This window comes from Erithacus rubecula, assembly GCF_903797595.1.
Source record: "Erithacus rubecula genome assembly, chromosome: 4".
Classification (NCBI taxonomy): Eukaryota; Metazoa; Chordata; class Aves; order Passeriformes; family Muscicapidae; genus Erithacus; species Erithacus rubecula.
The window spans coordinates 14,990,740-15,003,056 of NC_136686.1; the positions used below are offsets into that span (position 1 = coordinate 14,990,740).

The 12,317-nt window shown below is 40.3% G+C and overlaps 1 protein-coding gene across 1 annotated transcript in view; it reads right to left on the reverse strand.

The window, feature by feature from the left end:
- The window catches only part of BICD1 (BICD cargo adaptor 1), a 157,955-nt gene that overhangs the window by 21,619 nt on the left and 124,019 nt on the right, over positions 1-12,317 (reverse strand). The window contains 4 exon segments of the mRNA XM_079303429.1: positions 3,508-3,622; positions 3,624-3,699; positions 4,651-4,968; positions 11,445-11,596. Of these exon segments, the coding sequence (XP_079159555.1) occupies positions 3,508-3,622; positions 3,624-3,699; positions 4,651-4,968; positions 11,445-11,596 (661 nt within the window).

The window sequence follows — 12,317 nt, forward strand, 5'->3', positions numbered from 1 at the left end:
ATGTGGCAATATTTGTGCTGTCTTTATCTTCCACATTAGTCTCTTCTTGTGGGAATTAAATGCCAGGCTGCAAATCACTCTAGAAAGACAGCTGAAAAGCAAGCATGCTTTCAGGTTTAATGTGCTTCCAGAGATGAGCAACCCTACAAAACCACCTGATTTTGAGGTTTTTTTGGTTTTTTTTTTTTTGTTTTTACAGGTTTTTAGAAGAGCCATTTTATGAAATGGTTTGTAACAATGAAGAACAATTAATTTAAACACTGCAAAAATACAAACTTTGGATCACAGCAAACTAGCATAATTCTGTTGAAATCCATGGGTCTATCCTGGCATGGATCAACCAAATATCTGGCCTCAGCTGGGCTTGGAATTTGAGGGAAATGTGTTACATTTAAGGTTGGCACCTACCTTTTTTCTATTTTGATAAAATAACATAGATATGACCATACAGATCTCTCTAAAAGGATTGCTCAATTATGATCTTAGGATCTGTATTTCTTCAAAATATGCAATACTTTATTTTTACAGTGTTTTCTTATGTGGGATTTTAAATACTAAGCATAGACAAGAGGGGAAAGAAGCATCCACCACATTTTGTCTAGAGTGCTCCAACAAAGAGATTCTTGGGTGGTTTGTTGCTGACTCTGTGTGAGAACTGCAGCCATTGGTTACTGTCCTTCTCATAACCTTTTACTTCAGGTACATCTTCTACACAAGGATCCTGATTTAATTTTAAGATAAAATAGCAGAACTTTATACTCAACTTTTGGAATTGCCACGCTAAAGTATCTGGCAGAAAAAAGAGTGCTGTCAAGGCAGATACTACAGGAAACCTTTCCTTGAAGAGGTTGGGAACTGTATTTCATATTTGGGACTGTGGTGTATTAAGAGGCACCTAGTGACTTCATATTCAAGGAGTTTGAACATAACTGCAAAGGAAAGGTTATTTTTCAATGTTACCCACTGCCAAACCCAGCACAAGGCTTTCTATATGCCCTGGCTTTTTCATGTAGTTAGGAAAACAAACAAACACATCCAAAGGTGGGCTGGAATTGTGCTGGGCTGACTGTTATCAGAAGAATAAAGACTTGAAAGTTTAAAAATTCATGTCAGCAGAACAGAAGCAAAGAAGAAACGAACAACAAAGCCAAATGCATGCCATTACCTAGGAGAAATGGAACATGATACTTTGGTATTTTTAGTCCCTGCAGGCAGTTAAGAGCCATTAATTCAATTAGAAAGGCCAGATCAAGTCGTGCTGTCACAGCTTTGTGCCAGAGGTACCTGCATGCTGAAATAAAGCTGAGTGAGGGCATTCAAATGGAAATCGAGCAGGACATGACAATCTCTTGCTTAAGAGGTCTTCAATACAGCTGGTCTTCTTCTGAAGAAGGCTGCCAAAGGTGGTCCAGCTTTCCCTCTCCAGGTATCCAGCAGACAAAGCAAAGGCAGCCTCTTCTGCCAAGTACCAAATTCAGAAGAAGGAGCAAGAGAAACACAAGCACAGCTTGCTACTGCATGGGGCTCATGGGGCAGAGGAACCTGTCCTGTTTCTCCTGCCACCAACTTCAGCTGTTTTGGCTCTTGGCCTCCATCTCCAACCAAACACATTCCCAGTTACAGCCTCCCAGTCCCCAAATCCCTGGGCACTCATGAAAGGACAGGGAAGCTGTCAGACCACATGGGTGAAGGAAATAGTTCAGAGACTTAAAAGAACAAAACCAAAACAGGTTTCCATTTAATGTAGGTTTGATTCATTCTTAATCCACTTCTGGGGACTCAGTCTCAAGCTAAGCTACACTTTGCTCCACAATGTTGGAGTTTGGATGCTACTTATTTCCACCCTCTGATGAAGAAGCAGGTGTGGGTTGCTGCACTTTATGCTGCCTTTGCTTGACTGCACAAATCATCTGAGAACAGAAGCTCTTTGTGAGACAAGACTTTTAAACATTTTTAATAAAAGCAGAAGAATAACATTCTTTGCTGTTTTTACTTTCAGGAAACAGATAATTAGACAGATGGCAAAAAAATCCTACCTGGTGCATCCTTCCTTTCATCTGTTAACAACAGTAAGAAATCTTCCAGAAACTGGTAAAAACAATGATCAATAATTCCCTGCTTAATCCTCAACTTGATTCTAACCTGATCCTCCCAACACTAAAATCAGAATGCTCAGAAAAATCTTAGGTTTGGACCTGTCAGTCTCACAGGCTGAGACTAAAGCCATGTGATGGTATAAAATTTTGACAAATGCATTCAGAAAGCTGAGACTGTTGCAGATTCATAAGGACAACTGTCACATAAATCAGTGACCCTGTCTCAAGACCCTTATAGTCTAAATATGTAGAGATGTACCTAAAGTGGCAGGTAAGACTCCAGACAAGCAATTTTCTGGACAATTCTACCTTTCAGGCTGCTTCATCCTTTGGTCTCTGTTATTGGACAAAAAGACTCTGTCAGCATTTCTCAATCTGTGGTCCATGCACTCGTGATATTCCATGAGATATCAGATGCTCCTTTCCCCCCACTCCCACATTTTTCTCCTCAGAAGACAGCTCTTGGATTTATTTACTGCAACACATCTCAGGAAAATGTCTTGTTTAGAATCTGCAGTTTTACACTTGTCCTCTGAGTGGGTGTTACTTGCATGGCACTACTCAGAGGCAGCTCTGACACTGATGGCACCAGGTGAGAAATATCACCTACTACAGGGTACTGCTCAGCATCCCAAAATAAACATCTACTCCAGCAGAAACTACTTGTATGGGTTTTTATTTTCTACTTATGCTTTTTGTGTATACCATATTTCAAAACAAAGAATGGACAAAATTACCATCAGGCAAGGCTGGTTAAAGGCTAAAGTTCCTACTCACATGCAGAAGATAAGAAATTATCTGCTGTTCTCTCAGGAGAAGAAAGCTATCACACCTTTGAAATGTCATCCCAGTTTGCATTTCCTTTCTATGCCTCATTTGAGGCAGACATTACATTTTGGCAGGAAATTAAGAGCAAAACTTTCTTGCACAGATAAACTTCATGACTCAATTTGTATAAACAAAGCCTTCTGTGAGTTGAATATCACCCTTTGGAAAAACCTGACTGCATGCCCTAGGGTGAGAAGATGGGTGCTGGGGAGGCTCCTGCACACTGCCAGCCACCCCCTCACTGGTCCTCACACATCTGACTCCTCTATCCCATGAGATTTGTGTCTTCAGGGGGACTACCAATGCCACCACCAGGCTGGGTTCCACCCAGGCACCAGGGTGCAGCCTCTGTGGATGCCAGTGGGACTGCACCTACATATACCACAGGAGGACATTCCACACTGCATCTGAAACCAGTTTGGGCCGCTGCCAGCAGAATGTCATCTCCTGCCACCCGTGACAAAGGAGGAGACATTTTGCTTTTTAAGAAGGTGCCCAAATTAAGTTGCATCTGCAGTGCTGGGAGGGTCCCCTGCTCTGCTAACCACTCAGCACCACATGCACCCAAGGAAAAAATGTTTACCTGGTATGGCCACGGTTAACCTTTTTTCCTTGCTGAGACGGTGCCCATGGATGAATTCACTCATGGAAGGGGGGCCCCTCAGAAGATATGATTCTGTGGAGGCGGGATGAGGGGGGGGCTCTTAATAATTTCTGGAGGTAGGTCCCTGAAGTCCTGGGATGGCTCTGATCACAAAGGGAAGGTGAGAATAGTCTTGCAGGAGATCCAAGAAAAATACATATGGAAACAAAAGAGTTTTACTTTAATTACCTTTCAAAACCTCACGGATTACAATATCATCTTAACTTGCTTAACAGGTAAAAATGAACTATCATTGACATGTCATTTCCAGAGCAGGACACCTTGCCTGCATTGGAAATCCTCATTCAGCTTAGGGAAGGAGGAGATAAGGTTGGATTATATCTCAGCATCCTCAAATCAGCTTGCACAAGGTTCCCTGACTGTTCTCTTGGTTTTGCATTGTGATTAGAGCACACAAGAAAAGGGGATGATTATCTAGGACTTCTCTAACAGTCTTCTTCATCTTCAAATCCATGGAGATGCTCACACCTACAGAGTTTTCACAGGGGCAGGCACAAGACATAAGCTCACTGCTTGAACGGCAAAATATTTGCATTAGGTTATGAATGGCAGCCAACCCCTTCAAAAGGTTTCTTGCTTCCATATAGAAAAATTGATCTGAGTGAACACATCCATATTCTTTTCACACTGATAAAGAACAAGTGAGCACCAGAGCTTAACAAAGAAATGCAGTTTCTTTCATGTTAAGCACTAAAATGCTCACAGAGCACAATGCTTTTATTTCAGATGCTCATTATGGAATATCATAAGGAAAACTTAAAGAAAACTCGATAAAGAAAATACATTCACACTTAATAATAAAGACATACAAGATGCACCAAGACACTGACAATATAGTTCAAAACACTGCATTTAGAAGGAGGAAATAACAAGTGGATCAGAACCACATGTTGCCAGGCTTTGAATTTCATACTCATATTCTCCCCACCTCCTTCTCCCCAGTCAAAGTACGGAAAGAAAAAAATAAAACTAAAAAAAGAATCATTATGTTTATAATTCAGTGAACTATTTTAATGCAAATCTGGCTACTGCACTGTACTGTAAAGATCACTGCATGCATACCTTTTCCTCTGAGTGCCACTGCTGACCAGTAAGTTTGGCTGCTGTGGGCCCTGACTATGCAGGAGGAAAGTGTCTATGCTTGGCACGGTGGCTGATGCCTCCTCACTTACTTTAGGGCTGCCGATCTTGCTCTTCCCCAGCTTGCCTTTGCTGCGTCGGGATTGCTCGTGGTCGAACTCTAAATCCTCCAGTCGCTGGGTCAGGGCAAGTTTTTGCTGGATTGCCATGCGCAGCAGAGAGTTCAGGGTCTTCTTCTCATCCTCCGCAGCCGCCAGCTGCCTCTGCATCTCATCCAGCTGGGTGACGTACTCATCACACCTGTGGAGGAACAGCAATCTGGGAGACGGCCCAAGAACCCATCTAGCAGTCAGCACATCCCCAGAGCTGGGCTCAGACCCCTGATCCTGGCAGCAAGCAGCCTGAACTCTTCTGCTCCCACTTGGAATAAATTTGGACTTGGATCTGAATGTCAACACTTCCCATTCAGCAAGACAACCTCTGCCTATATTGACATAGTCTATGACAATGTAGCCTGTTTCTGATGCAAATAAAAAGCCATTACAGGGGAGGTATGGACCAGTTTAGACCACAAATAATTTTGTGTGCTGCTTCTTCTAGTAAGTCACCATGGATAATAATGTCTACCAATCAGAAAACACTATTTTCCACAGGTAGTAATATCCACTTCAACAAAGTATTACAAAAAGACTGCAAGTAGTTTGAACACTTGACACACCAGATTTTGTGAAATGAGAAACCTTTAGTTATTAACCCCTGTCAACCATTTATTACCATGATTACCACTATTTACCATTGATTAAAAGGATACTATTCAGGAAACTCCAAACCTGGAAGTTATTTCACATTTACTGTTGAATCTCTTGGAGGTGTGTTCATTGCCATGGTCACCTACTCCTTTTTAATTCTCAGCCTTTTTTACCCACATGGAAAATTATCTTTTCATTTGCTTTAGATCTCTGAGAACTAAAACAACCTTTCTTATAATTTTGTTAGATTTAATACCAAATTCAATTTATTTCTGGTTTTACCAATACTTCCCCAAAGTTAACAGGAAAAGCAAGGCATTTCAAAATTGTCTTAAAACACTTCTTCGAAGCAAAATAGCTTCAGTTTGATAGCAACAGACCATCTGAGTAACAAGAGCAATAAAAATAAATGTATCCCAGCACAGAGATTCTTTACAGACAGCAGTACTGCCTGACCATCAGACATTTGTGGAAACACCCAAGAATTTTTCATGTTGAATTATGCAGCTTCACCAGATCTCCTTCCCTCAAGATCTGGGTGAATCTAAGTATCCTTGCTGTGTAATTGCAATTGTGTAATGGATGAGGATGTAACTTTACCAGTATCACTTACAGAAAGCAATCATAGAAAACTATTTTAGTCTTCCTTATCAAAATGTGTGATGCAATAAACCTCTGAAGTATTGCAAACTGAGGGATGAAACTAATTTCTCTGAAATTTTAATCTTCCCCTTGGGAAACAGAAACCAAGTATACTTGAAAATGTGAAGTTAGTTATTCTTCACAAACAAATAGTTATATATACATTGCATTACCCTTTTGAACAATCCAGGCACTGCAAGCAAAGTTACTAAATCAGATACAGCTTCATCTGCAGTTTCAGTATTATGTTTCTTCTACAGAACCTTAATAAGCACCATTGTTGTTACCCAAGCCTAGAGGGAAAGAGATACTTATGAAATGCTAGTTGGCTTAAAGCCAACTTGTACACTTATTTGTGCTCCAAGCTGTGAGATGTCTGTCGATACTTAAGTCAGTTTCCTTGACAGAGACATGAAATCAACATTCTGAATATTATACCAATTCCTATTGCAAATTAATTTACTTTAATGTCTGTGTTATCAGAGTTCTAAAGCCTCATTCTTGTAACTAGGTGGGGTTTGTATCCACATCCTTTATTCTCTCCTGCTTTCCTCTTTGTCCAGGAGACCTCTTTTGTTTCCAAATATGTTTCCTGTCAAAAATTTTCAGACATAACACCTGCAGAACCATCTGTGGCACACTGCCACTAGAGGAATGAACTGTCCCCCCTTTAATATGCCAGTATATCAATTTTGGTTTTGGAAAAATATTGATTTTTCATTTTTCTCAGGTCTTAGAAGGTGTTCTTAGTATTTGTGCATCTGATTTGCAAAACAGCCCAAGTGCCATGAAGGTGGATATTACTAAAGCAGTCCTAGATGAACCTGGTATAACTATATTAAGCTGTCTTGAGAAATCTGGATATCCTATTACTATATATCCATGCTATCAGCTGGTCTCATACTTGAAACAAAACTAATCTCATTAATACATTTTCCAACTGCTCTGATTAATTTCATGTCCTTGCTAGAAGCGTCCCAGTAAGAGCAAGCCCATGTGGGGTTTTTTTTGAGAAAGTGGTCAGAAAGGTTAAACCTAAATCACCCAAGTAAAGGCCTCAATTAACTTTAGAAACTGCTGAATAAACAGCCTCTGATCTCCTGGAATTTTGCAGCAGAGAAGGTTATTTGGTGTAGTGGGAGGTAACTACTGCCTGCAGCCATTTCCCTTCACTGAAATATTCTCAGCTATGTGCAAGTGTGGGATAAAAGGAGAAGCGTTTCCAATTAAAAAAGAAAAAAGCATTGCACACATCTATATTGCCTTTCACCCACACACTGGATGAACACTCATCAAGTTTAACAGAAGGAAGAAAAAGGTTAAGGATCTCTGAAAAGAAAAGAGCGAAGAACTCCTAGGAAAGATGACCATGGCAGAGACCATTGCAGGGCTCCAGGAGACTCCACAGCTCTGAATGGGTCTTTCAGGAGGGTTCAAATAGTGATACCAAAAGTTAGGTTATGTCCTCCTGAGTCAGAACTCTTCCCCAATTTCCCTCTTGCCCCAGGACAGGTTGTAAGCTGCAAGTGACTATTATATAAACAGCTCTGTTTTCTTGCTGTCTGCTGGTGTACTTACAGCAAAAGTCAAGGTTTCACCTATTTTTCAAAGGAGGCAGACAGACACATAAGCCCACTTCTTTTTTATGAACTGATCCAAGAAGCTTATATAGGATTTTAAGGGATTTCTGGTTTCATCTATCCCTCTTGTCTAGGAACATAAACCAAATACCAAATCAGGCTTATGTATAATTTAGGTAACATAAATCATAGCAGAGCTTGAGCTAAAACCTGGTGACACTGACAATGACAGGTCCCTGCTCTAACCATATAATCATAATTCTCTTCTATTCACAAATGTTTTCTCAGCTCCAGGATCTGTCCAATCTTCCTACTCAGTCTCTTCAGCACACATTTTTCTTTAAAAATTATCATAAGAAGATATTTTGATGGACGAAGATAAAATTTCATGCATGCAGTGTCAGGACTATGGCAATACCACAAGCAATATTTTCTGCTCCTCCTGTTACACATCTCTATTTAGGCTGGGAAAGCAAGCAGTGTAAGGACTCACTAAGTTTGCTTCATGAATCATTTTAGTATCCTGTTTAAAAGTGGTTCCTTCTTTCCATCAGCACAGGTCTTCCTCTCACAAGGCAATACCCACTCTAGACTAGAAAACTAATGTTTTAAATAATTATTTATTGGTCCTCTGGATGAGTGCTGCTCACTGCTTCACAAACCCACAACTCTCACCCTGGGTCAGCAACTCAGGACTAGAGTGAGCAGAAACAACAGAAGGGGCAGGAAAGACTACTCTGGGAATACCAGAAGCAGACCATGACAAAATAAGCAAGTTAAAGGTGGCACATGGCCCGGGCATCTAATTCAGCTCTGCTTTGCCAACCCCTTGAATCCCACAAAAGAGATTTTATGTTGCTTTGTTTTTCCAAGAGAGGTGTTCTGGGAAATATTATGAACAGTTCCAAAGCATGTAAATCCCAGAAAGGGATCACAAGGCTAATGAAAAGGGAAGAAGGAAGCTGTAGAAATCAGAATCTCAGAGATTTTTGGGTTAAATAAGCTGTTCCAGAATGAAAAAAGGCAAAAGTAGAGTGACAAGCAGGACAGAAAGACCTTTGACACGAAGAACTGAAAACATAATTTAAGGAGTGAAGGATGAACAAGTGTCAGGAAAAACACAGAAAAAGAAAGGCTCCTGCTTTCTGCACAGGGGAAGGGAGCTCTGGAGTAAAGTGTCAACTTTGCTGTTGAGACCAGGAACAGATGTGCTGTGCTCTCTTTATAACGTGTGCTATGAATTTATCCAGGGTATTTGAGAAAGGAGCCTCAGTTCAGCACCAGATGTACATCCACCACTTGGAAACCAAAATTATGATTTATGGAAAGAGAAAGGATATTGTTCTATCAAACAGAATAAGCAGAACTCTAATACAATCTTACTATCAGAAGGATGATCTTCCTATGGTACAAAATCAGGAGTAAGTACCATGTGATGCACTATAACCAAGAAAACCACTTTTATTCAACTAAAGACTAAACAATTGCTTTTTTATGCATCTAATGTTACTGCACAAAAATCTTACAGCCTTGTATTTTCAAACAGATTTCTTCAAAAGGCTTATAGAGTGTATCAACTCTCTGTCATTTAAACAAATGCTCTTCAAAATGGACTATTGGGAATGAGACAATGATTTGACCATTTAGGAAGATTGATTTAATTATAAAGACCATTAAACTCCATGCTAGGGAAGAAAAATGAATATTTTACAACAGAAAAATCTATAGGAATATAATGATGTGGAAGACCTTGTAGTGAATAATATTTTATAACTGTGCTCCTAGAATAGGGGGCAAAACTCAGGATGTCAAGGGCAGGGATATGTCCTATAGGCCATACATTAAGTGTTTAATCACTACTACATGGACTTTACCAACAGCAGTAAATTCTTTGGGTGAAGTTTATCTCTAGTAACACTAGAAATTTTTAAACTAAAAATGTGCAACTCAGCAAGTCAGACAGACTCCCTTTATAATTCAAAGAAGAGGAACAGAAGTTTATTTCATTCTATACACAAAGGAGCTAGAAATGATACCTGGATGAGTGGCATAAGTGCAGCCTAATTCTCTCAGAGAGGATGCTGCTGCCTCCTGTCAGCTCTACCAACAGAAGTCTGCACTCAGAATGCCCAAATGGGATAAGGAGAATTCAGTATACCAACAATCTAACATTCCCTTTAATTAACTTTAAAAGCTTTGGAAACTACTTTTACCTCATATGTTGAAGATTTATGGCCCATGCAAGACCTTTGTTTGCTTTATGCTCATGATACCACTCCTGTGCTCTGGAGTTACCAACCTTCCGTGAGCTCTTACAGAGTTAGAACGTTCCTGTGTCTCTAGAGTAAGGAGCTTGCAAGGAAAGGTCAACACAAGCATTTCCAACGCACACACACACACAGAGCTCTCCTTTCTGGAAGAAAATCTTTAGATGCCAATGAAATCAATCAGGCTACCTTGGTTCACACCACCTGCTGAGCTGGTTCTTCATTTCCATTACGTCGCTACACGCACTCTTCTGACGATGGACCTATGATGAATTTGTACACAGCACCAATGTCACGACAAGAAATGTCCCTTTTCTCCTTCCTTCCCACTTCTCCCAGCTGCTGCTGCCACTGTCACTAAGCAATAAAACAGCTTAGAAGGCTGGAAGTGGCAAGATGGCACTGCCAACAGCATGGAAGAGATGTTGGCAGAAGGTACAAAGATGTCTTATCATTTATGGACTAAAACAAAAACAAGAAATGTATACAGTGTTTGACAATAAGAGGGGGGAAAAGTCTTTCTTGAGTATTTCCAAAATAAGAATTTATTGATGAAAATGTTGGATCTTTTAAAAAATTTATTTTTAGGTAACCTTTTAAAAAGCAGTTAAGATAGAAGCTGTGCCAGGGAGGTCTAGGTGATCATTAGGAAGAATTTCTTCACAGAAAGGGCTATTAGACATTGGAGTGAACTCCCCAGGGAGGTGGTGGAGTCAGCATCCCTGAGGGTGTTTAAGGAAAGCCTGGACATGACTCAGGGTCATGGTCTGGATCACAAGGCTGTGTTGGGTCATAGGTTGGACTCGGCCTCAGAAGTATTTTCAAACCTAGTTGATTCTGTGATTCCGTGTAAAATCAAAAGCTCTTCTGAAGAAGATGTGGGAGAAAGAAAGATGAAAGTTGATTAATTACTGTCCTGCCAGGAGGAACTATGTTACAGAAGATAAGTGAAGCTTTTATCCTGTGAAGGAGAAGATAATAAACTGAACATCACAGTGGGAAAAATAAGAATTTATGCTGGAGTGGCCTTTCAATGATTAGCACTGGATTACAGCATAGGCTGGTTGATTAAATAGATTTTACTACTGGTAAGTAATAAATCTCACTGTAACGAAAATGTGGGGTTCTGAAAATCATCATTAACCATACAATAGCTTTACATGACAGAATCACTGCCTACTTCTGAATGGGAAAATCAGCCACATAAATCCACTATTTGATTTTCACTTTAAAAAAACCCTTTAAATGCAAATATGCTGGAGGCATATATTGTCATTTATAACACTTTACTCAAGGTTGTACTGACATTGCTATTCTTCAGCTTTATTTTCCAAGACACGTCTCAGCAGCACTTGAAAGCTTGCAAGTTTTGCACCGTGTGCATTCTAGGACTCATTCACCTTCATCCAGCAAACCCCTGATCGTGCAGAAAATAATTTCTCTATCCTCCTAAGCACCCAACATGGACAGCTAAGTGTGTTCTCACTTAGCACACACGTTCACAGTGCTGATCATGACAGCAGCACCATTTCCCTCACCTGGTTGCAAACATTGCTCTCAAGGATGAGAAGGTTGCTGCATCTTCCTTCAGAGCCTTTAGTTCATTCCGTAGTTTGGTCATGGTCTCAGTCACCATTGCTTTTTCATTTTCATACTTGTTCTTCAAATTGGCCAGTGCCACTTCAGCTGTCTAAAAACACAAACAAGGATATTGTTCTTATGAGACAGAGACCTGAGAACAGCTAAAAGCCCATGCCTGGTTTTGGTTTTGGCATCCTTCATTCACACAGTAAAAGAAATTAAACCTGATCTTCATTGTACTGCACACTTTCACTTCTTCTTTGAAGTTGTACTCCATGAAAGCAGGAAAAGGAAAAGCAGCTGGAAGGACAAAGCCCTTTTCAATGGCAACTGGCAACAACTCAGCACCTCAAGAATCTCTGCAAAACTGTGCAGCTATATGGGGAGGGCTCAGGCAATGAGTAAAGTTACTACAGGAGCTGCTACCACGTTGTTGGAGCTGCAATAAACAACCAAGTGTGTCTCCTGGTCACTTTGCTAACAGGACACAGAGCACACAGGGCTCAGCCTCTGCAGCCAAGTTGTGAATCACCAAGTTTGGCCTCAAGCCTCCTGCTGGCTGAGGCTTTCCTTGGGCACAGGGACAGCCAGGACCTGACAGCTTGCTTTATGCTTGAGAACTGGCAATGCTCACTGCTGTGCAAACCAGCATTATTTTAGCAGTTTTAACCATTAAAAAAAAAAAAAAAAAAAAAAAAAAGAAGAAGTGTAAACTACAGTTTTCATTTAACAAGAAAGCAAGGCTTTGTATTTGCCCCATTCCTAAAATTTTGCTGCTCCCTTCATTCTGTTTTCAATTTCATCCATTAAATTTCTTTAATTCATTACTG